At 47.3% G+C, this 25,785-nt stretch overlaps 1 protein-coding gene across 8 annotated transcripts in view; it reads right to left on the bottom strand.

Annotated features, from left to right (window-relative positions):
* LOC119173523 (solute carrier family 41 member 3) overlaps nt 1–25,785 on the bottom strand; it is an 880,209-nt gene that overhangs the window by 460,383 nt on the left and 394,041 nt on the right. For 6 of the 8 annotated variants that reach the window (XM_075896482.1, XM_075896484.1, XM_075896481.1 and 3 more), the window contains one exon: nt 549–620. The exons of the other annotated variants lie outside the window; for them this stretch is intronic. In XM_075896482.1, the coding sequence (XP_075752597.1) occupies nt 549–620 (72 nt within the window). The remainder of the gene's footprint in view (nt 1–548; nt 621–25,785) is intronic. 8 annotated transcript variants of the gene reach the window in all.

A 25,785-nucleotide genomic window follows, 5' to 3' on the forward strand; every position in this document is an offset into this window, starting at 1 on the left:
TTCAGAAAACAAGTAAAATAGTTGACAAAGCAGCTCCTATGTTCTTTTTTCCTGAGGTTTTGTAACTTTTTCTTCCAGGATACCACAGAACTTGTGAACTAGCACTAACAACAGACTATTGTTATTTGAGATAACTGCTGCTACTTTTTAGGCTAAGGCACTAGGTGGAATAATGAAAACAAGCTAGAACTTTTGGGCAAAATGATGGCATACAAAATAGAAGGCATGTTTTATCACGTTAACCACAACTCAGTTCTTTAGTGGGTACCGATGTACCTTGTCCACACGTCCTTTTGCACCTCTATATATAAACAGTGCCTGCTTGTTCATACCTAAAACTGCAACAGCCGTGTCGTGTAATAAAACCAGCGACATCCCTTTTTTAGTGCAGTGCTGTAACATCAGAGCTACCGCTATTTCAATTGAGCGGCAAACGTTTAAATTATATTCATCTCGTGTTTGCATTATCTTCAGTTGTAGCGGATTTATGCTCGTGTAGTCCTTGACGACATAGCACGATATTACAGAGAATTCTGTCTGAAACGTACCTGCAAAAGTGCCATGTTGGCAGCTGCTTGTCGAAGTTGGCTTTTGAACGTATTCAGGCGGTCAAGGTTCACCTGGAAAATACACGAAGCCCAATACGTTGACGCAGGCTGCCATTTGCGTGACATAGTAAATGACTTCAAATACTGACTCCTCCGCGGTGTTTCTCTTCGCCAGCAGCTGTGTGGATCTGAAACGATGGTGCACAAACTTTATTCGCTACTAGGAAGATTGCTCGGAGACGAAGTGTTAGCGCAGACGTTATTAAAATACCCGCATTGCGTTAATACCCTAGCAGACTCATTGAGTTCACAGGAGCTATGTCTCTAATACAGTTTAGAAAAGGCATATAACAGCCGCTTTTGCTCGGGCAGTTTAATCATTGCTTGTTACATGTAAAATTACCAGTCAAATAACCGAAATGCACTTGGTGCTGCATTTCGATTTGATTTACTGGCAATACTGTCGCTTTTTATCTCTGTCATACTTACCCGAAGTGTTAGCGCAGACGTTATTAAAATACCCGCATTGCGTTAATACCCTAGCAGACTCATTGAGTTCACAGGAGCTATGTCTTTTATACAGTTTAGAAAAGGCATATAACAGCCGCTTTTGCTCGTGCAGTTTAATCATCGCTTGTTACATGTAAAATTACCAGTCAAATAACCGAAATGCACTTGGTGCTGCATTTCAATTTCATTTACTGGCAATACTGTCGCTTTTTATCTCTCTCATACTTACCCGATTTTTAAAAAGCATCAGCACAGCTGACAAAGCAATATTGCGATGATGAGCCGAACCAGATGCGTGTCTTAAACTGATTATGCTATGTTAATGCTGCCGTCTAATGTCGTTTAATGTATAAAAAAGACACCAAATATCAACACAACATGAGAAGAGGCACCCGACTAGCTATACCCAGTTATTGAAACAAATGGCTTGCATTTACGTATAAACATATATTTAGCAAGTAGAAAGGGTTTCCAGATAATACTTACACAGCTCTCCCAAAAAGAGCCAAACACTGAATTTTTCTTTAAAATGTGTCCATGAAACAGTGAGAGTTACTTCGATTTGCGTAGCGCGTTATAGGTTTTCTAATTAGGTAAAACAATCCGGATATGGCATTCCTTATATCAAAATGCGACCACCGCAGCCAGGTTCAGATCCGAGCCTTTTGGGTCAGTAGCTGAGCACGTCCACTGCGAAAATATAATCATCCACTAGAACCCATCTGTAATTGTCCAGCTTGTTTCATCGCTTCTGATTACTCCCGGACCGCCTCTGTCATTCCAATGAAAGCTTCTCTAGGCTTACCTTACCTTTGCAACAAAAGGAAGTGGGCCGTGCCTGTATGCCTCCCTTATAAAATCTATACTTACGATTTCAGAACTAAAATTCTCATTGTCGACGCCGCCTGTTCAAGTTCCAATTCGTGTAGACTATAATGTCAAAATCTGATTGCTTTTCTGCCAGACAAACTTCTACAGAGGATAATAGCTGTCTCCATCGCTAGCAACCCTGGTGATGCATGACTCGAGGCTGCTACTTTTAATTTGCTGAAACCGCACCTCTGTGTACCGCTGCAATGCCACTGAGGAAAGTTAAAGAAATAAAAAAAAATCATGCCAGAGTGCTTTTTTTTTAGCAAACGCCCAGTCATACCTGTACACCGCTTTGTGGACTTTGTGAAAACTGCGAGCTCGGAAATACTAACTGTTCAGACACCTTTCATATATGATTTATAGATTTAGCGAAATCTTCTTTCTCGTATGACACCATAGCCCACGGAACAGCTATAGACTGACTTGTCACGCAATCCTGCAAGCAACAACTCAACTGCAAGTTTGCAGCGTACTCAAGACGTTACCTGCAGTCCCTGTACCGTCCTCGTCTCGTCTCCCTCAGCACAAGATGAAATTATGAACCAATTCATAGCACTCCTGAATTAAAAAACCAAACACTTTTCAACATTCAGTAACTTTCAGGTGCACGGGAGAAAATAAAGCTGTGGTATCCATCGAACATGGTTACAATGTCACAGGAGTGAAACGAACCAAATAAATTGTCGCTTACTGATCTCATGTAAAATGCGTTTGCGTCACACAAGGGAAGCTGTACTGGGTACTGCAAGTGAAAAGCCTGATTGTCTACGAATAACAATTGCACCAGCATCGTTATTCGTGACGTTTTGTTGTTATTGATGTTGCGTTACGACCACATTCTCGCACCGATCGCCGACTAACCACCCATGAACAAAGCGTAAGTAAAGATGCATTTCAGTTAGCTAACGTTGTCACCACAGTCTTATTAGAAGGGGGGGGGAGGCAGATGTCTCACAGTGCCCATGCGTTCTTTGATATTGATAAAGCAGCGAAGTGCTGTTATTCTGACTTAATTTTACAATCTGCCATACAATGTACATTCAAAGCGTCCAAGTGCAGCGATGTCAGCAACTATTATTTTTAGTGTGAAAAATAACTTTAGCTAATTAGCAGAAGCACAAATTAGCAAAGTGTAGCTGCACTCCACATAAGTAGGTGCTTTATTGTGAAGCGTCCCATGAGACATAATTAAAATAACGCCGGTTTTTCTCGATTTTCCTTCGGCGAGAACAAGTACTTTACAGGAATACAGGAAAAGGTTACCTAACGTTCTGAGGTTGAACAGAGTAGTGGAAAGCTATACCGAATACTCCATTCATGAAGTCTGAGAAAATGCGGAGTTCTCTGAACTGTCGCAAGGTGTTCGAACCAGCTAATATTTTTTCAGTGTGCCATCCATTACGAGCGCGCACTATCGCATAGACTAACTCTTCGTGATGCTACGGTGAAGCATGTCCACCGGACAACACGGGTAAACATTCGCCTAGAGACATACTCATGAGCACGAAGGAGAAAGAGATGTCAACCCACAGTCAACGGCAACAGACTGAAGCACTGTAACCGTTGAATTCTATGGTATTTCGTGCTGCGACAAAAGTAACGATGTCGCATGAAACGCTCAGCGCGTAAAAGTTATTGAGAACAGACACTTAGTAGCCTTCAAGCACTAGAGACTCAGACGTGTTATTCCAATCGGTTTTTGCCGGCCGAAACTTATCCTTTGGTGCACATTAGATCGTGAATATTAGAAGCGACATCCCCTTCTCTAGCTCTATTGCCTGTTAGTCTTGATTAAGATAATGTCTAGCAGACAAATTGAAAATACTATTTTTTTAGTTTGGCTTGTAAACAGAAAGACGTATGCTGACGTCAGTACGGACGAGCTGAATGGTAAGATGAGGTACCCAATCACGGAGTATGCATTTGCCGGTTACGTATCTGATGGCTGCGCCAACTCCCCCCCGCCACGCCAGTTGCCAACGAGCGCTCAAGAAAGCGCGCGCCTCCGAATTCTGTCGACGGTGACGATACCGGGTGTCATACAGTCGGCAAAAACCAGCGAAAAAGAGAAAAACATCAAAAGACAATACGGGCGCGTTTCCGCTCCTCCTCGAAAACGTCGCTACGCTGACCAACATTCTCGCACCGATCGCCAAGTGAACCCCGGAAACATCGAGAAGGAAAGCGTGAGTCACTCCCTGGTTGAGTCATAGGTCAGGGAGAGCTCGCGAAACGTCTCGCCCCCTTCCCAGCCTGGGCTGAGCGACGTGCCTAAGAACCTTCTGGAACACAGGGCGGAACGTATTTAGGCGAGCAGAGGAGTGTCGTGATCATGGTAAGAGGGAAGAGTTTGCGCCAGCGTGCGTAGAGTGTTTCCGCTGTCGGGCGAAGGGTTTTGTCCTCAGAGACAAAGCAGGAGATGAAGAGGATTTCTACCTGTAGATGAAGGCTTGTATTGCAAGCAGAAGAGTGTGTGATTAGTGATTACTGCCCGTGGGCGAAGACGCATTCTGCAGTCGCGGCCTGTGAGAGGTCAATGTGTTGCCGGCGAAGAACGGTGCTTTTAGTGCAGACACCTGGTGACGCTAGAATTCCTGGAAAAGAAACTTCGGGGGCAGCGGAACGACAGTAGCACTGTACTTTCAGTGAGTGATTCTTAGAAGAAAGTCATCCACGCTTCATTCCCACATTTTTTAACTGAATAGCTTGATGAAATCTTTAGTCTTTGAGCGTCTTTGTTGTTTAATGCCTGATATTGCATTGTAGCGCATGTTGTTGTGCCCGCTGTTAGGAGTAAATATGCTGTGCTGTGTACCCGTCGTTCAGAGTTCGTTGTTTGATTCGTGACATATTGTATTGAACTATTGCCGAGTATGCATATTTGTGTGTAGTTTGATTCGCAGTATTTGAGAATATCTTTTGTTTGTTATCAACTCTTGGTTCGGACTCCTGTGCACCACAGCCGGCGTCCGCTGGCGTACCAAATAAGACCCATTCTAAATTGTTTGTGCTTTCGTGGTGTAGTTCGGAGGACTGATACGTTGACCCTTGGAATTACCCCAGTGATTGCCTCCCTAATTAAAGGGACTCGTGACAATTAGTATGACCACCGTGACAAGGACCTTTTTGGTGCACTGTGTGTCCAAAGTAGTGAGAAAGAGCCTCGAGTCGTTGATAGTGCTATCGGAACGAGCTTTGTGTGTTGCACAGTGTTCTTGCTAGCGAGTGTGCAGAGAGTGTTTTGATAGACTGAGATAGGCAGATACTTTGTGCACGCGGCTAGAGTTTCATCTGGGACGCACCATGAACTTGTAGAAGTTGGTAGCTCTTAGTAAGTTGATGGGTCTTTCAGGCGCCGAGCTACAGAAGTGGCTTTGTCACAAGTTTAAAGAACAAGAAGAGCGAGCCAAGGAGTAAAAGGCAGCTGAGCTTGAGAGAGAGAGGCTGACAGCTGATAGGGCGAAAGAAGAAAAGGAGATGAAGGAGTGGCAGTTGAAGGAAGTAAAATGGTTGAGCTGGAGAAATAAATACTGGCGGCTGACAGGGCGAAAAAAAGAGATGTGAAGGAGCGAAATTTGAGCGAAGAAAGAGAAGCTCAGATGGCTGGAACAGAGAGACGGAGGCAGCATCAGTTAGGACTCGAACGGCCCCATTTGCAGCAGCGAAGTGAAACTGTCCTGCGGGCTAGAGTTAGAAGTGATGAACGGGAAGATAATGTCTTCCGCTTAAACCCAAGCTTGTAGCGTTTGACGAGGGGAAGGAAGACCTTCACACGTATCTTCACAGGTTTGAGGCGATCACTAGAAGTCAGAATCGGCCGCAGCACACAGGCCTATCAGCGCCGGGGAGGAGGGGGGGGGGGCAAGGGGGCGCTAGTTCCCACCAGAGAAATGTTGAAAAACTGAGCCCCCCCCCCCCCACTCCCGGCTTTCGACAGTGCACAACGGTCACTCTTGGCTGCAGGCTGGTGAAATTAACAAGGCGACAATTTTGCGTCTTGTCCTGTAGTATTGCCGAGCAGGCAAGCGGTGAACAAGGACTCTATAATATTACATTCCTTCTTCATGCTTTTATTCTGCTATTACTTATGGATTCAGTTACCGATAGAAACGAGCAAACTGTTTATGGACCAGTCAAAGCATTTGCTACTTCCGGAAAATAATTTTATCTGAAAAGGATATGCCATCGCCACTGCTCTGTTGAAGTTCTGAGCCGACGAGTGTGACGACTCGTTTTTGATGCTTAATGTTTTGAAGTTTTTCCATACTGAAAAGCCCCAAATTCTTTCTGCTTTGGTCTATGATAAACCTCATCAGCCGTGCTTATGGTAACTTGGAGCCATAGCAGCAGATTGCAAAGTGTCCACGAATACAGCGGTGGACTCTAGCTCTGTTGGAAGCTCAGCTTTTAAGCTTGCCCCACAACTTGACCGACCGGACCAGGGAGAAGGGCAAAATACCGTGGTTTTTAACACTATGGAGACTTAGTCAGGAATAAGGCAATTTGGTTTTCACTCAATCTCAATTGTCCCTTAGAGCTCAAAATACATCTCAGACAGCAAAGAAGCACACACGTTCTGCGCTGCTTACTATTCTCTACTCTTTCTCTCAGCATGTATGAGCTCACAGAATTGTATACACGCACAAAGTACTAAACATCGTTATGCTGTATGTGGAAATATTTTATTAAACTCCCCAGGTGGTTGAAATTACCGGAGCCCTCTACTACGGCGTCTCTCATAATCATATTGTCACGATGAGTCACAAGTACTGGGGGATATATTGAACGACCGGGTAGCTAGCTCTAGGACGATGCGTCAGTCGTGGCTGGCTCTCGAGCCGAGAAGAGACACGCATATCTTCTTTCTTTCCTCCAGATGGTAGAGCCGCTCTTGCAGTCGACCCACTACGTGTTGGTGGCATTATCCTCCCTTTCGAAAAGAAAAAAAAGTCCCAAAAGGGGAAAAGAAAAGTACATAGCACCACCACGATGTTACGACATAGGCACGTGGAAAAAAAGAAATTGGAAATTCGGATAAAGTAAAAATAGAAATGAACGAGCGTGCCAATATAGGAAAAATCAGTGAACGAAGAAGCAAGTTCACAAAAATAAATACATAACACAAAGAACGCTGTACGGCAAGAAAAAAGTTATGAACAACGCGATATAAATGGTTTCATGCGCAACACATGAACGACATCCGACCTCGGTCGTGTCCTACTCCGTGCCTGCGATGTTGAGTCCGGAACCACTTCGTAGTTCACGTCACTGACGCGACGTAACACTTTATAAGGGCCAAAAAACCGGCTCAGTAACTTTTCACTAAGGCCACGGCGGTGGACGGGCGTCCACACCCAAACTTGGTCTCCGGGGTTGTAAAATACTTCACTGTGGCGGATGTTATAGCGCCGTGCGTCTGCCTGCTGTTGCTGGCCGATGTGTAGTCGCGCGAGCTGCCGGGCTTCCTCAGCACGCTCTGCGAATTCATCGGCGTCAGTTGCCAACTCGTCTTCGTCTTGACACGGTAGCATAGAGTCCAGCATGGTCTGCACTTCGCGGCCGTAGAGAAGCCGAAATGGCGTGAATCGCGTGGTCTCTTGCACGGCGGTATTATACGCGAAGGTCACGTAAGGTAAGATCCGGTCCCATGTTTTGTGCTTTACGTCGATGTACATTGAGATCATGTCTGCGATGGTCTTATTCAGTCGCTCGGTAAGTCCGTTGGTTTGCGGGTGGTACGCAGTTGTCTTTCGGTGTCTGGTGTTGCTCAGTTTGAAAACCTCGTCCATAAGCTGCGCCGTGAATGCCGTCCCTCTGTCCGTTATTATACTGGAAGGAGCACCGTGTCGTAACACGATGTGGCGCATGAAAAATTGTGCTACCTCAGAAGCCGTGGCTCGTGGGATCGCCTGCGTCTCAGCGTAGCGTGTCAGATAGTCAGTCGCGACGATCACCCATTTGTTGCTGTCCGCAGATAGGAGAAATGACCCGAGAATGTTCATGCCGACTTGGTCGAACGGCGTGCAGGGTGCTTCAATGGGCTGAAGCAAACCAGCTGGCTTAACAGATGGTTGCTTTCGACGCTGACATTCCCGACAGCTCTTGACGTACTTCTTGACGCTTGCCGAAAGTCCTGGCCAATGGTACCTCTCGCTCACTCTGGCAAGTGTTCGTGAGTAGCCCAGATGACCGGATGTGGGTTGGTCATGGCAAGCGAAGAGGACGTCGTCTCGCATGTCTCGAGGAACCACCAGGAGGTAGGTACGGTTGTTCGAACGAGCGTTATTCTTGTACAGCACACCCTCTCGAAGGCAGAACGACGGCAACGAGCGGGATAAATGATGTGGTATGATTGTGCCCTGGCCCTCTAAATGATCGATGATCGGACGAATCTCTGCGTCATCCCGCTGCAGTTTACTCAAGTCTGATGAGCTAATGGCGCCCAGGAAGCCTTTGTCTTCCTCTGCTTCCTGACTGACGACATGAAGGGGTGCGCGTGACAGTGTGTCAGCGTCTTCATGCTTACGGCCGGACTTATGGACGATGGTGACGTCAAATTCCTGCAGCCGCAAGCTCCACCGTGCTAGCCGTCCTGAAGGGTCGCGCAGGCTTGCCAGCCAGCAGAGGGCATTGTGGTCCGTCACTACCTTGAAGGGACGACCATAAAGGTACGGGCGAAACTTGGTGATTGCCCACACGACTGCCAGGCACTCTTTCTCCGTAGTGGAATAATTCGCCTCGGCACGGGATTGAGAGCGGCTGGCGTAGGCTATCACCCTTTCGATGTCGTCTTGACGCTGAACGAGCACTGCACCAAGCCCAACGTTACTAGCGTCAGTATGGACCTCCGTGTCAGCATCATCGTCAAAATGAGCGAGAACGGGTGCTGATTGCATGCGCTGTCGCAGTTCATCAAAAGCTGCTTGTTGCTCGTTTTCCCAGACAAACGGCGTGTCGTCCCTTGTGAGACGAGTCAGAGGTTCTGCTATCTGTGAAAAGCCATGAATGAACTGGCGATAGTAGGCGCACAAACCAAGGAAGCGCTGGACGGCTTTCTTATTGACAGGAGCTAGTAATTCGGCAACAGCGGCAAGCTTGTCTAGATCGGGCCGGACTCCTTCAGCGCTAACTACATGTCCAAGAAATTTCAGTTCTTCATAGCTGAAGTGGCACTTCTGTGGCTTTAGAGTGAGGTCCGCCGATCGGATAGCCTCCAGCACGCTGCGCAGGCGCTGTAGGTGCTGCTCGAACGTGGCAGAGAAGACCACCACATCATCAAGGTAGACAAGACAAGTCTGCCACTTGAGCCCTGTGAGGACAGTGTCCATCATTCGCTGGAAAGTTGCCGGCGCTGAACACAAGCCGAAAGGGAGTACTCGAAATTGGTATAGGCCGTCTGGAGTCACGAAGGCTGTCTTTTCGCGGTCTCGCTGATCTACCTCGATTTGCCAGTACCCGCTTTTGAGATCGAGAGAAGTGAAATAATGGGCACGACGAAGTCTATCCAGCGAATCGTCGATACGCGGTAGCGGGTACACATCCTTTTTGGTCACGTTGTTGAGCTTTCGGTAATCGACGCAGAAGCGTAGCGATCCGTCCTTCTTTTTGACAAGCACGACTGGAGATGACCACGGGCTGTTGGATGGTTCGATAACGCCATCGTCAAGCATCTCGCGAACTTGCGTACGTATCGCTTCACGTTCTTTAGCCGACACGCGGTAGGGGTGCTGGTGTATTGGGCGTGCGTCCTCGTACGTGATGATCCTGCGCTGAGTGATGGACGTCTGGCGGATCTTTGAGCAACTTGCGAAGCAAGACCTGTACTCGAACAAGAGCGCTCGCAGTGCAGCCTGGTTATCGGTGGACAGATCAGGATCGATGTCAATGTTGCTCATTGATGTGTCTGCGTTATCCACTATTTCTGACGTGGGACAGTTGGTTACGTTTGCTACTTCGTGGACAAACGCTATCGAAGTGCCACGGAAAAGGTGTCGATGCTCGTTGCTAAAGTTGGTAACGAGCAATTCAGATCGGCCGTCGCGAACGTGTATTACACCTCTCGCTACACATATGCCTTGTTGCAGGAGGTGTTCTAAATTTGTCTCGGCCTCCACATCGCCATCGCTCAAACCACAGCATGTTACGTCGACTAGAACACTGGCTCGGGGAGAAAGCGTCACGCTCTGTTCAGAAATACGGAGTACGTCGACACGCATTCCGTCATCCTGCACGTTGATTGCTCGCTGGGCTGAGAACGTGACGCGGCGCTCTTGCAGATCAATGATAGCTCCATTTTCCTGTAGAAAATCAACTCCCAGAATGACGTCACGGGAGCATTCACGTAGAACAAGGCAGCTTGCTACGAATGTGTACCCTTGAATCTGTACTCTAGTTGTGCAGGCACCCAGTGGATTTACGACATGGCCACCAGCTGTCCGAATCTGCGAGTTATGCCACGGCGTGATTATTTTCTTCAGCTGCGTTGTCAGTTTCCCGCTCAGTATGGAATAGTCTGCGCCGGTGTCCACTAACGCATTAACTACACAACCATCAATTGTTACTGCTATGTCGAGTGAAAACCGGCTATCCTTTGCAGCAGCAGGTGATGTCGGACAAGTTTCTGTACGGTTCTGCGTCAATAGGAGGTCTTAAGCGCTTCGACGTTCAGTGACCCCGCCCCCAGAGGTCGCTTCGGCTAGTTTTCCCGGCGGGGGCTGGGAGATCGTGGGGTGGAATACCGCTGGGGCATTGATGAAAATCGCCTTGGTGATGGCGAGCGCGACTGGCGCCCGGCAGACGGTGGTTCATGCTGCTGGGAGAGGTAGTTTTGGATGTCGCGTGGTCTCTGACCGTAACGGGGGGGGGGGGGGGGGCGGCGAGTACGCAGAGAAGCCGCGAAGCCCAAGACGGCGATAAGGACACTGGCGGTACAAGTGATCAGCTTCTCCGCAATGGAAGCATAGAGGCCGGTGATCGGGTGTGCGCCAGACATCAGACTTCCGAGGATACGAGTGCCGATCTTCGATGTACTGGACCGGTTGTACCGAACGATGGGCAACAGAAGCACCACGGCCAAAGGGCAGGGGCGGTGGCGTGTACGTGCCTTCGTTGTATGGTATGTGCTGCGCTGACTCGAGTGAAACTGCAGGGACAGGATGAACGAACAAAGGCGGCGATGCAGCAGGGCGTTTCAAGGCTTCCGCGTAAGTTGTCTTACGGTGGTATTCAGCAGGAGCTGGCGCAGCTGTATCAGGAGGCAAGGTGTCCCGGAGGGCCTGGTGCAGCTCATCTTTGATGACAGTTGCAATAGAGCTAATCGTAGGATTAGGTGTTACACCAGCCTTTTGCAACTCTTCACGTACGATATTCCGGATGAGTTCACGTAAGGAGTCATTGCTGGTCCCAGCGGCGGCGAAAATGTCAGCAGTGGACATGCCACTGACTTGCCTGTCGTATTGGTTTGATCGCTGCTGTAGCATTTTTTCCATTGTCACGGCTTCAGACAAGAACTCCGCGACCGTCTTCGGAGGGCTTCGCACGAGGCCGGCGAAAAGCTGGTCCTTGACACCACGCATCAAGTGACGCAACTTCTTGTCCTCCGTCATTCTTGAATCTGCCCGTCGGAAGAGACGCGTCATGTCTTCGACGTACGTGGTCACAGTTTCGTTTGGCGACTGGACGCGGGCAAGAATAGCTCGTTCAGCTCTTTCTTGGCGGTCAGCGCTGGCATATGTCTGCAGAAGTCTACGAGAGAATTCTGGCCACGTCGTCAGCTGCTCCTCTCGATTTTGATACCACGTGCGAGCCCCGTCTTCGAGATAGAAGTAGACACGACCCAGTTTCGCCGCGTTGTCCCACTGATTCAAGTTGGCTACGCGCTCGAAGTCCGCCAACCAGTCCTCAACGTCTTCGCTCTCCGTACCATGGAACGTCGTCGGTGCCCGTGGGCTTTCCAACGTATATCGGTTTGACGACGTGCTTCCCGTGCCGGTTGGCAAGGTTTGTACCGAAGTGCTGGTCATGTTTGTTGACGTGGTGGTAGCAGTATCGTTGACTTCCGGAGGAAATCCCCTGATTCGGCGGCTCGTCCGATGCACGGGAGTATTGACTGGCACTGGACTCATAATACGGCTTCCTGGGGGGGTCTGCAGCATCCGTGAGACTACCCAGCACCTCCACCAGTTTGTCACGATGAGTCACAAGTACTGGGGGATATATTGAACGACCGGGTAGCTAGCTCTAGGATGATGCGTCAGTCGTGGCTGGCTCTCGAGCCGAGAAGGGACACGCATATCTTCTTTCTTTCCTCCAGATGGTAGAGCCGCTCTTGCACTCGACCCACTACGTGTGGGTGGCAATATGGTGGTTTTGGGACGTTACACCACACATCAATCAATTAATTTTATTAAACTCATAATCCACCTCGCCAGCAGCTATATGTAGCCGCTGCTTATGTGATTGGAAGCTAGTCTACTTGAATTCCATTTAGAAGGAGACGGTCTCTGGCTAAGTGACGTCATTTAACAAGCAGGCGGTTTTGTAGCACACAGAAAAATTTAAATGCCAAAAAACCCATGGCAAACAATATGCATAATCGAAAATAGTTTATGCTGTTGACTGTTACGTGGCCGTACATAAGTGGTCATTTTGCGATGGGTCATTTTCACGTTATTTGTTGCCTCGCGTAACAAGCTGGTGCTGTGTGCATGACACTATTCTCTCAACATATTCAATATTCTTGCACCAATATCCTCTCAACGTTCTCCTCAAGCTGCTCAGTGCAGCTTTTTCGCTTGGTCTCCTCGCAACCTTGTTATGCAATGAACTCAATTCTCTTCAATATACAGCTAACGACTATTTCGAAAGGAGGCAACGAGAGATAGTTTAACGTGATATCCACCCAAATTTTGTCGTTTGAAAGGAAATTTTTGTTTTCACTGATTGCATTGGTGTATTTATGCAGGCACCTAGGGGTCCATTAAGAAGTTTTGATACAAATAAAAGAAACTAAACACTGTACTACAGCCCCAACACCACAAATTATACATATAAGGATCGAGCTGTTGACAATAAGTTTTTAACAGAAATATAACAACAGGAATATTATTATTACTGCACGCTTCACATACAGTATTCGAAATATTAGCAAATAAGGCAAATTATAATAAACGCATGACTGAATATGCAAGATAGTATAATTCTTATGAGAAAATATTACAGCAAACATTCTTTGAAAAAAAAAACGGCTGATTCTTCCGTTAGAGGAATCGGCATATCACGCAAAAGTAAAACACGTCTTCACAAGAGTAATGAAATGTTTACTGTACATTAATAAAGAAGAACTTGCCGAATATATGTTTCGGCGTTAACAGGTATAGCTTCGTCTAACGTGAATGTATCTAGATCAACATATATGCTCCGCATGCTAACCAGTGTTCCCACTCGGGAAACTGCAGTCATGTTTAGTCTTGAAATCTATCTATCTATCTATCTATCTATCTATCTATCTATCTATCTATCTATCTATCTATCTATCTATCTATCTATCTATCTATCTATCTATCTATCTATCTATCTATCTATCTATCTATCTATCTATCTATCTATCTATCTATCTATCTATCTATCTATCTATCTATCTATCTATCTATCTATCTATCTATCTATCTAGCCGCCTATGACTTTAAGCTCTCCTGGCCGTTTCGATAATGGTATCGATACCAAACTTGGTATTGCATAACATGATTGTATTAATAACGTATCTGACTAGTTTCAAATAGAAAATCATGATATGTATGTCATGAATCTCATGATTTACATTTCATAGTCCTGCAACTCTTGCGGTGGTTTCGTTCACATGACATGTTGCAAACCTGGTATGGTATGGCATGATTGCATGGCGAACACAAGCGACAGACCCTAACATGAAAGTCATGACATTCATGTCATGTGACAATATGACTACATGCCACGCCCATAATGCGCTGGCGGCCGTCTCGCTAGCTTCACTTATACCAAATTTGGTATTACGGGATAAGAATGAATGACGAAGGTATAATACTGGTGCAAACATGATAAACATGAGATACGTGTCATGCAACAACATAACTACATGCTACGCTCATGATGCGCTCGCGGTCGTTTCGCTAGCTTCACATATGCCAAATTTTATCTATCTATCTATCTATCTATCTATCTATCTATCTATCTATCTATCTATCTATCTATCTATCTATCTATCTATCTATCTATCTATCTATCTATCTATCTATCTATCTATCTATCTATCTATCTGTCTGTCTGTCTGTCTGTCTGTCTGTCTGTCTGTCTGTCTGTCTGTCTGTCTGTCTGTCTGTCTATCTATCTATCTATCTATCTATCTATCTATCTATCTATCTATCTATCTATCTATCTATCTATCTATTGTATCCGGCAAGGCTATTGTATCACGACTGCGCATCGGATATGCGCAGATACTCACGGTGCGCAATCGTGCGCCTATATAATCAGTGACTGAATAAACCGATATCAATTCTTGTTCTGGCCATCATGCTGTATCGTCGTCCTTGCTAGTGACATGGTGTCAGAAGTGGCCACCGCGGACCGAAGCACGGCAGCAACGGCGCGGAATCGCCATGGACCTACTGAAGCCGCCGAAGCCAATGCGCCTATCGGGCAACTTGTCTGAAAATTGGAAGCGCTTCAAGCAAAGGTTCGAGCTTTTTCTGCAAGCAACGGCAGCCGAGAAGTCCCCGAGAAGTGACTCCTCGAAAGTGGCGCTCTTGCTGAGCTTCGCGGGAGACGAAGTGCTCGACATCTTCAACAACTTTCAGTACGGGCCCGGAGAAAGTAAGGAATCTTACGACATGGTCGTGCGGAAGTTCGACGCCTACTTCTCCGAGGTGAGCAATGAAATTCACGAAAGATATGTTTTTCGTACACGAAGCCAGGCGGAGAAAGAACCTTTTGAGAAGTTTGTGCGGTACTTAAAGAAGCAGGCGACACAGTGCAACTTTGGGGATCAGCACGATTCACTGATTAGAGACCAAATTGTGTTTGGTACGAACGACCCAAAGCTGCGTGAAAGAATGCTTGCCGAGAGAGGCCTGACGCTACTAAAAGCCGAGGAAATGTGTAAAGCGGCAGAAGCAGCGGCACTAAGGAGCCTAGTTTGGAATAGGACAGAAGACAGCATTGACGCAGTTTCAAGTGCCGAAACGATGACGAAAAAACGGCAGCAGCGGAAAAAAAGCAGAGTCGCGATAATCAAAATATTTGCTGCAGGAAGTGCAACCGCAAACATAAACCTAAGCAATGCCCCGCGTATGGTAAATTATGTCATTCTTGCCGCAAATACAATCACTTTGCAAGTTGTTGCCAGAAGTCTACCGCTGTTAGCGAAGTAGCTAATCTCGTTGAGAATGACTTTGAGATTCTCGAAATCGGCTCCAAAAATTGTCGCAAGAAAGACTGGACAATGAAGGCTCGAGTAAATGGCAGAGAAGTGACGTTCAAAGTGGACACCGGTTTGCAGGCAAGCTTACTTCCATTTACAACGTACCGTAAGCTTGGATCCAAAGAAGCGTTGCAACCTACCCGGTCAGTGTTGCGCGCCTACAACGGGGGTGTTATTTCAAGCTATGGAACAACGTCACGGAAAGTGTCTGTCGGAACCACCGAGATAAGCGTGAAATTCTTTATCGTAAACAATGGGCGCCAAGCCATCCTTGGGCTTGATACCAGTGAAGCGCTTGGATGAGTTCGACGTACGGTGGACGCTGTCAAAGCCTCGTCTGAGTATGAACTTTTGAAAGATTTCAGGCACCTCTTCCAAGGGCTCGGCTGCTTGAAAACGCAGTACAGAATGGTCCTGGATCCATACGCGGTTCCGGTCGTTCAGCCTGGTCGCCGGGTTCCGCTTGCACTTCAGGAACCTCTGAAGAAGGAACTACAGCGAATGATCCGGGGGGGGGGCATATTCGTCAAAGAAAATGAGCCAACCGACTGGGTAAGCCCTCTGGTACTGGTAAAAAAAGACTGTGCTCTAAGGGTTTGCATGGACCCCAGAAGAGTGAACAAGTATATCAAGAGGCAGCATTTCCCTTTACCCAGACGCGAGGACTTGGAAGCACGGCTAACCGGTGCTACTTATTTTAGCTCTTTGGATGCAAACGCCGGCTTTCATCAGGTGCCCTTAGACAAGGCAACATCAAAAATCTGTACGTTCTCGTCGCCTTTTGGCAGATACCGTTTTCTAAGGCTACCCTTTGGCATCTCATCTGCACCCGAGGTGTTTCAGCAGGCACTTTGTCAGATATTTGCGGTCTGCCAGGCGTGCTCATATATATAGATGATATCCTGGTCTGGGGCTCAACAAAGGAAGAGCATGATGAGCGCCTGGTTGCAGTCCTCAAAACTGCTGAAACAGCTGGATTAACGTTTAATCTGCACAAGTGCAAGTTTGGCGTAAAAGAGCTACGGTTTCTGGGTGAAATTGTAAGTGCGAACGGCATATCCCGAAATCCAGGGCTCGTAAAAAGTTTGGTTCAAATGCCAGTGCCAACATTCAAGGCCGATGTTCGACGTATGCTGGGTGTGTTGAACTACTTTGGAAAGTTCGTGCCGCAGCTATCTGAAAGAACGGCCCTGGTAAGAACTCTTATCAAGGCCAGTTCCAAGTTTGAGTGGACAGATAACCACGCCAAAGAGTGGAAAAGCGTCACGCAAATTCTGACCACCGCTCCCGTGCTCGCAATATTTGACCCACGACGGGAAACAAGGTTATCTTGCGATGCATCGAAGGACGGCGTCGGTGCCACCCTTCTGCAACGTCACAATAACGAGTGGCGGCCCGTAGCTTACGCATCTCGAGTACTGACTAAGGCAGAAAAACTGTACGCACAGATAGAAAAGCAGGCCCTAGAAATTTGCTTTGGATGCGAAAAATTTCACCAGTTCGTCTACGGCCAGAAAGTCACAATTGAAACGGACCACAAGCCACTCTTGTCAATTGCTCAAAAGGAAATTAGTGACATGCCACCTCACCTTCAACGGTTCTTTTTGAGGTTGTTCAAGTATGATTTTGTTTTGCAGTATATTCCTGGGAAGCACCTTGTTCTTGCTGACATGTTGTCCCGGTCAACTGCTGACAACCAAGACGACGCTGGTGCTACTACCGACGTGGAAGTTCACGCAATCCAGCTTCTAGGTTACCGTGTCAAAGAAGCAACGCAGAAAGAACTGCAAGCGGCAACGGCTCGTGACCGCTACCTACAGTCGGTGATCGCGAGTTTGTCGGCGGGGTTTCCAGTACAAAGTGAACTAAAGCCTTTTGAGCAAGAACTCTCATTTGTCAACGGAATACTTTTAAAGGCGTCGAAGGTTGTTATTCCGAAAAGCATGCGAAAAATTATACTTGAAAAAATCCATGCAGGACACCTCGGCATGCAAAAATGCAAAGAAAGAGCCAGACGCCTCGTGTTTTGGCCGGGGCTTAACGCTGAGATTGCTTCCATGGTGCAACTTTGTCCTACATGCCACAAGTATGCTTACAAACAGCCCAAGGAACCGCTTCAAATGCGGCCCGTGCCAGGTTGTGCATGGCATAGAGTTGGAGCTGATATTTTTTCGTTTGCGGGGGACTCGTACATTGTTGTCTTTGACGCTTTATCAAACTTTCCGGAAGTTCAGAAACTACTTGACATGTCGGCGCAATCAACCATCGCAGCACTGAGTGCTATTTTTGCCAGATTTGGCGTTCCCGTCGAAGTATGCACTGATAACGGCCCACAATTTCCAGCCATGAATTTTTTTTGTTTTCAAGGAGATACGACTTCACGCACGTCACTTCAAGCCCGTCGTCCTTGCTTGTTACATCTATCTATCTATCTATCTATCTATCTATCTATCTATCTATCTATCTATCTATCTATCTATCTATCTATCTATCTATCTATCTATCTATCTATCTATCTATCTATGTATCTATGTATCTATCTATCTATCTATCTATCTATCTATCTAGCCGCCTATGACTTTAAGCTCTCCTGGCCGTTTCGATAATGGTATCGATACCAAACTTGGTATTGCATAACATGATTGTATTAATAACGTATTTGACTAGTTTCAAATAGAAAATCATGATATGTATGTCATGAATCTCATGATTTACATTTCATAGTCCTGCAACTCTTGCGGTGGTTTCGTTCACATGACATGTTGCAAACCTGGTATGGTATGGCATGATTGCATGGCGAACACAAGCGACAGACCCTAACATGAAAGTCATGACATTCATGTCATGTGACAATATGACTACATGCCACGCCCATAATGCGCTGGCGGCCGTCTCGCTAGCTTCACTTATACCAATTTTGGTATTACGGGATAAGAATGAATGACGAAGGTATAATACTGGTGCAAACATGATAAACATGAGATACGTGTCATGCAACAACATAACTACATGCTACGCTCATGATGCGCCCGCGGTCGTTTCGCTAGCTTCACATATGCCAAATTTTATATTACGTGACGCTAATGAATGACGCAGGTATGTGACTGGCGCAAACACGATAATAATGAGATGCGTGTTATGTAAGAACGCGACTACACGCCACAGTCGAGGCGCCAATACATTTGAACGTGACGCGGTACGCGTGCTCGCCGGCGTTCGTTTCGTCACGTCATGCAAGCGTTGCTATGCCAGGCTCTGGTCTTGCAATATACTCGCAGGCGCATGCCGCGCTGCGTTGCTTTGGTGCATGCGCTTTTCAGCGCGCCCATTGTCCCTACATCACGAAAAGAGGGAAGGAAAGAAGGAAGGAAACTTTGTTTGCAAGGGTTTGGGACAAAGGTCATGAGCTTGATGGGTGGGGCCCCAAGTCCAGGGCTCCAATGGTGGCTGCCGCCTGTCTGACGTGACGCAGAAGTGCAGGCTGCACCTCCGGGTCAGAGCTGGCGAGCTGTGCCTCCCATTGCTCGAAAGTATTACAAAGTTTGTACTGACCTAAAAAGGTATCTAAATTTGGTGGTCGTTTTAGGCATCCCCAGGAAATGTGGTATAGGGATGGCGAGCCGCCACACCACGGATACGCATGCCCATACAGCGTTGGAAAAATTTTGTGTAATCTTTGAAGATTGGGAGACTCCCGTTTGAATTCGGCGGAGGTCAATCGCGTCCTCCCCTACTAATGATTTGTGGGGGGTGCTGTATTTTTGTCGCATGCCTCGCTGGTTAGCAAGAATTTCGCGAGGGGCCATTCTGGATGGGTCATTATCCTCCTCGATAGCTTCCTCCTGTAGTGTTTCAAGGGATTGAATGTGCTGTCGAAGCTCTGCTCGGTTCGTGAGCCCTCGAGCACAAGCGTCAGCACTTTCGCTCTCCTCCAGGCTTGCGTGTCCTGGACAACAGATCAGCCTGTATTTGTTCGTCAATCTCCCGCCTAAGAATTTGCTTATTTTTATCGAAAGGTGGCCTCTTAAAAAGAAACAGCACGCTTCCTTCGAGTCGGAAATGATAGTTGTCTGCGGTTCATCTCTTTGTTCCTGCGCTTTGATTGCAAGGGCAATGGCAAAGCATTCCGCCTTAGCGATTGAGGAAGTGTAAAGCGATGCACATGTCACCATGTAGTTGTCGTTGCTAAGTACTAATGCAACTGACCGTGTAAAATTATACCTCGAAGCGTCCACATACAAGACATTTGATTTGTCTATTTAATGTTTTTGGAACCATCGCACTCTCTTCTCTCTGCGCTTTTTGTTTCTTTTTACGTCCATGTTCTTGGGCAGTGGTGAGATCGAGATCTTGCTGCGGACGGGATCCGGGATTTCTACAAGAACCTCGTCCATGTTCTTGGGGTATGGTGGAAAGCCCATCCTTGCAAGTATCTCCTTCCCCACTTTCGTGTGACTTAGACGATTTCTCTGCGAAGTCAGTACCGCTGTCTTCAGCTCAGGATATGTATTATATATACCGAGGTCCAACAGCTTTTGGGTTGGTGTGCTTACCGTTTTGTAGGCGCCCCGAAATATAGACTCGACAGTTTTTTCTTCTGATTTGTTTAACATGCGGAAAGGTAGACTATACGTAACCTTACACAATACACGTGCCTGTACTAATCTAATTGGTCTCCTTCCTTCATTACGTTCTTGGTATGTTATTCTATGGATCATTCGTGCAACTTGTTTCGTGGTTGATTTTAATATGTTAATTGTATGGTTCGCTCGTCCATTACTTTGAACCCAGTAACCCAGAATACGTGCGACGGTTACCTCACGTACTTTGACATCTTCGATGTGCATATCGATGCTTCCGTTACTTTTGTATCTTTTTACATGCACCCCGATAATTTCAGATTTTTCTGGGGCACAGCTGAGCTCGCTTGCCTTCGCAAAGTTTTCAACTGCTGTTTCAGCCTCTTGAAGTGTCTGCTCTGTGTTAGCCAGAGATCCACGCGTTGCCCATAGGGTAATATCATCCACATGGAGAGTATATTCTAACTGCGGAACTTCATCCAGAGCTCGCGTGAGTCCTAACATGGCGATAATAAAGAGCAGGGGAGAGAGAATGGCTCCTTGAGGGGTACCTTTGTTTGGCATCTCTGCGGGCCCGGTTGATCAGACTCAACTGATCTTCCAGGTTCTCGCTGGCAACCAGCTCCTCCCATCGCACCGCTGTTGGATTTTGTACTGGTTGTAAGGCTGCAATGGCCTGACACTCCCACGTGACGTGGTACTGAGTGGCTTTAGCTGAACACAATGGGCAGAGAGGAGAGTATGCCGAGGGGTCCATTTTACTAAGGATGCGTCAATTTGAAAACGTGCCGGTTTGAATTTGCCTCCATCTGACCAATTCCTCTTTATTTAGTGTTCGGTGTGGTAGCGAATAAGTTTTCCTAAGTCCTCTGTAGTGGTTTAGGATGGCCGAATAGTCGCAGGGGACCGGAACGAGTACCTCAGGGGCGGAGTTGGAAGGTGCTGAGCTCGCATACCGTCGAGCTACCCTATGCGCTGCTTCATTTCCTTCAAGTCCCATGTGGCCCGGAGCCCATATAATCCGATGCCAAATTCTGAGTGGATGTGTAATGGAATGCTCGCCAGTGTCTGTAGCGCTCAGGATGACGTTGAGAGCGGTTTGGCTGATGCGCCCCTGTAGGTAGTTGCGGCGAGCTGCTTGAGAGTCCGTGAGAACTGTGAGCGACCTTCGTTGCCTGTAGCCGAGGGCAAGAGCGAGCGCAATGGCAGTTTCTTCAGCCTCGGTGATGTTGTGGCACCACACGGAAGCGCTGGTACGTTCTGTGAGTGTGTGGTCCACGACTGTGGCTACAGCTTTATTGTTTGCATGGTCGTAGTTGGCGGCGTCAACATAATACGTAGTGTTCTTATACTCGCTGGGTGTAACCTCCTTAGTTTTAGAAAGGTTTAGCGAGCGTTGAGCCGCAATGCCGTGAATACAATGAAGTAGGATATACCATGAATGAGCTCGAGGTGGTTCAAGGTGGGAAGTAGATACGAAGCGCAAGCCGTAAGGAAGTGAAAGCCGAATTCTCCTGTCTCTCATTTCCCATTAGCAGCCATTGGAATGCACATTAGGCACTATCTGACAGGAAACGGTTGCTACGTTATACTCGCTGGGCGTAACCTCCTTGGTTTTATAAAGGTTTAGCGAGCGTTGGGCCGCAGTGCCAAGAATACAGTGAACTAGTATATAGCATGAACTCGAGGTTGTTAAAGGTGGGAAGTAGACCCGAAGCGCAAGCTGCGCAAGCTGTAAGAAAGTGTTCGTGTGCCACCTCTCGTTTAGTCCATAAAATTTCCGCTGGATGACGGTGTTTCTATATGGGGAATATATGATGAAAAGATGCGAGATGGTGGTACTTGGAGTGTTGAATAGATGGACAAACGGCAACACAGACAGATGCATGGATGGACGCATGAACGGACACAGGGGCGGATGCATAGACGAACGCAGGGACGGACGCATGAACAGACGCACGCACGGACGGTCAAATGAACGCATCGACGGTCGCACAGACGAACGCATGGACGGACGGAACCAAGAACGCATGGATGGACAAATGCTTTTTCCCATTCTCTATCATTCACTCCGTGGATATGCTGGCATTTGTTTTAAGTGTGAATACACTTTATAAGCGACCCCAAACCATACACCACCGTCGGCGGCGTCCGCAGTCTTCTCTCTATCTTTAAAAGAAAGAGGACTTGGCGGGCCACAGCCCGACGCTCTACCGAATAAGCCACGAACGCGACGCTGATAGTCCCCCTCCCCCTTCGCTCGCTCCTCCGCTCTCCTCGCTCGCTGCAGCAGCGCGCGCACCCCTCTCTCTCACGCGCCCACCTTCTTTCTAAGTCTCCCGTTGATAGCGGGTCGTGCGATGGATGTCCCGGAGGCAACGCTACCATCTGGATATAAGGCACGTTACTGACACCGATATCAGCGTCGCCAACGGATTTTAACTTTACTCCCCCTCCCCCGTGCATTCGCACTTAACCATGTTCACCCTAGGGGATGTGCTTGGTTTTTTCTAAATCTGTTTGTAATTTCTTAAACACTTGATAGTGTTTGTATTCATGTAGGTTGTTCTTGATTCTGCATGTTGAAGCAATTTTCAATCTCAATGTTATTACAACCTTATAATAATTCACTACCTTTAACATGATGTTTAGCGGGCAGTATGGCTGCAGCAAATAGACATTGCGCTAGAGTGTTGCTGTTCGCGCTCTCATTTCGTTTCGAGAACTTGTGTAATTTCTTCTGCTGACCTCTGCCGATCTCTGAGCCTGAAAGTTTCCCGCAGTTAAGCGCTGAAGCCCTTTTAAGAAATCGGCCGGCGCAAAAGCCGGAAAAATTCTGCGGCCAACGCGCCAGGTGTCTGAGAGTAGAGGAGGCACTGGTTTTTCATACACCTGTTTTCTCCCCAATAACTTCTCATTGGGGCCAAGAACAGCGCACCTGCCTCCAATCATATTTTTCGCGGTGAGTGAGTTCCTCATTTTCCTCTCTGAAGTGGTGGACAGCCAAGCGACGCCTTCTAGTTCAATTCCTAGGTCCTCTGCTGCGCCTGGTTCACACCGAACCGTCCGCTTTCTGCAGCGACCGGAATTCTCCTGCCGCCGAAACACAGCGTCGTTCGCACTGGACGCGCGCCGCGCCACCGCATATGCGATCAACCATGGGGTGAACGCGGGATGGATGCGCTGTCACCCGGTTGTCACGGTTTGAAAATGCCGCTGGGATATGCGGTGGTCTAGCCTTCGCTAATTCTTGTACGCAGAAAGCAAGAAGAGACAGTATTGTTTACTTTGCTGACAAATGGCTGTCTTGTAAAGCACGAAAAGCAGAAAAAAATCACCGACGCTAGTGGCGTTGGTGGGTTCGTTTTGCTCTGCTAGACCGCAACAAGCTCGGTCACGCCAACGACAAGGTCGGTCACCTCTTCCACGAAATAGGGACGCGAAGTAGGCACAAAGTAGGTTAAACTCACACTGGTTAGAACATTTATTACGTGCACTGTGACACAACAAGGGAGAAGGGCATGGCCGTCATTTTTCAAAATTCCTTGACTAGTGCCCCATTGGTCTGTGGCAGCCGATTCAAGGGCAGACGACGCGAAAATCGGTCCGAGAGCGATCGGCGCGGATAGGGTCTTTTCGGCGGATCTCGCAGCCGCCGAACCAGATTTGGAGCAATTTAGGCAGCCGAAATGTTGAGGTTGAACGCGGCCTTAAAGCGAGCTGTTTTTAGGGGCTTTGAGGTGCGTGCCGTTTATTGTATTCGGGAGTAAATACGTACTTTCTGCGACGCGGTTGTTACCAGTTATCGTGCATCCTCCCCGATTACACTGAACCGCACACAACTTGAAGCAGCGAAGAGCTGAACCTTGAAGGTTCGTCAACCGAAAGTGCTGTAGCAGACGACACGCCGTTTTTCTATCCACCTATTCTTTCTAACTCAAGAACGGTTCAAGAGTAGGCCGGTGTGCCAGCAAGTAGTCCTTCCTGCCCGTGTCAGGGTGGACCACTTCCTTTCTTAACCTCCTAATTTCTCTCCTCCTCTTTCATTCTATCTCCTTTATACGCTTTCGCCAAAGCGCTAAGCCGTGACCCCAATACAGAAGGCACAAAGAAACGTCTTCGCATTTTTTCCCTATAATAAATAACAACTCATTTTATATATTATCTGGACTGGCCGTGCAAGGCTTCGCAGGCTGAGGACTTCTTTCTCTAGCTTGGTTGAGTTCGTAACCTCACCAACAGTTTTGAATATGTGCATTCACGCAGAATTTAGAGTACACGAAGAAGTCACGCCAAACAAATAAAGGCTCATTAATGCCGGAGGTGGAGCGGCAAAGTTGTCAAGCGGGCTTTTCGAAGCGGTGAGGCGGCGAGCGTGTGGACCTGCTCAGACTGCATGCCTCTTTCGTCTGGTCGCGCGGCTGAAGAGGTTGGCATTTCGGGCTTTAGCGCACGTGTCGGTATGACGTGGCAATGATTCTCACAAACATACACCCACGCCACCCCCGCGCATCCGCTGCGTGCCTTATGATTGGCTGCTCCGAAAATTGCTCCGAGAGCGATCGCCCTTGCCGCCTGGTTTCTCTCACACTTTCTCCGCCTGAAGAGGAGGTTTTTTCCGCTTTCCGCATTGCGGCCACGCCGCTTTGGCCGCCCCGCCTTCCGTGTGAACAAACTTTAAGACTTTTTTGTCACTAGTATTATATTTATTATTTTAGCTTCGATAAATATTTAAGGCCTAAATCTTATGCTTTGCAACCAAATCATTAGCGCTCTGACTTTGTACATTGCTTTTATCTGATGTTAGAGACAGGTGCTCTGCGATATGGCGATCGCCGTGACTTTTTATCTCATAGAGTGTAAGTTCAGCCAATGACTTAGATTTGGTCGGTCCCGGCGTTCTTTTGTGCTCCCCCGCTTTCTTCTGTTCACCCGCCGCGTCAAAGGGGAACATGAAGCAAAGCGCTGGTGCAGCGACACTAATTTGGTATCGCGGTAACATGGTTTCTCGCTCCGCACGTCTTGATATTACCCCTCTTCTAGTATTAAAAGCATCTAGCGCACCATCTACTTTGCCTATCAAGTTAGCATGACTAGCGCAGTTTCAGAGAGCCCTACAGTCTCGGTGGAAAGCAACATCGATGTTAAGCGGTTTTCGGTCGTACTGAACACTCTTTTTTTATCTCTTATTTCGTTCTTCATTGCCCGCAGTATAGTGCATTTTTAAGGCAGTGAGAGAACCATGTTCGATATAGAAATATCTTGGAGGGGAGATGTTGGGTACATTGGCTGAGAACAATTAAGACTGATGTCGCATTTAATTTATATTAGGTGAGCGCTTAAGGAACCCCGTGAGATTTATTTGTTTTTCTTTAGCATATAAGTCGATATCACACAACGTCCAAGCTTCGTTGTCCTAGCGGGACTACTGCGTAAAAGTGCATGCTAACTGTGAAAACTATATTGTACCCGATTTAAAATACCTTTGAATGAATTGCTGAGGCCTGTGTTAATGGCATATTTGTCCATAATGCGTGTCTGTCTTGTAAGTTCATACTGTGAACAAATTGCAGTAAAGTAGATAGGTGGGTGAGTTAGAACAGACGCATACTGAAAAATTTCAGCGCTAACAGGACACTTCTTTGACATTACCATCATCATGCACAAACCCAGAAGGGCACGGGAACTCGCGGAAGCGTACTTAATAAAACATGCGGGAGATGTTCGCATATCCGAGCCGTCTGCTTGCCTTTTAGACTGTGAGCTACGTAAGTGTAATGAATTGAATTTGAATTTTAATTCAACAAAACTTCAGTTG

Source organism: Rhipicephalus microplus, chromosome 5 (genome assembly GCF_043290135.1).
Source record: "Rhipicephalus microplus isolate Deutch F79 chromosome 5, USDA_Rmic, whole genome shotgun sequence".
Classification (NCBI taxonomy): Eukaryota; Metazoa; Arthropoda; class Arachnida; order Ixodida; family Ixodidae; genus Rhipicephalus; species Rhipicephalus microplus.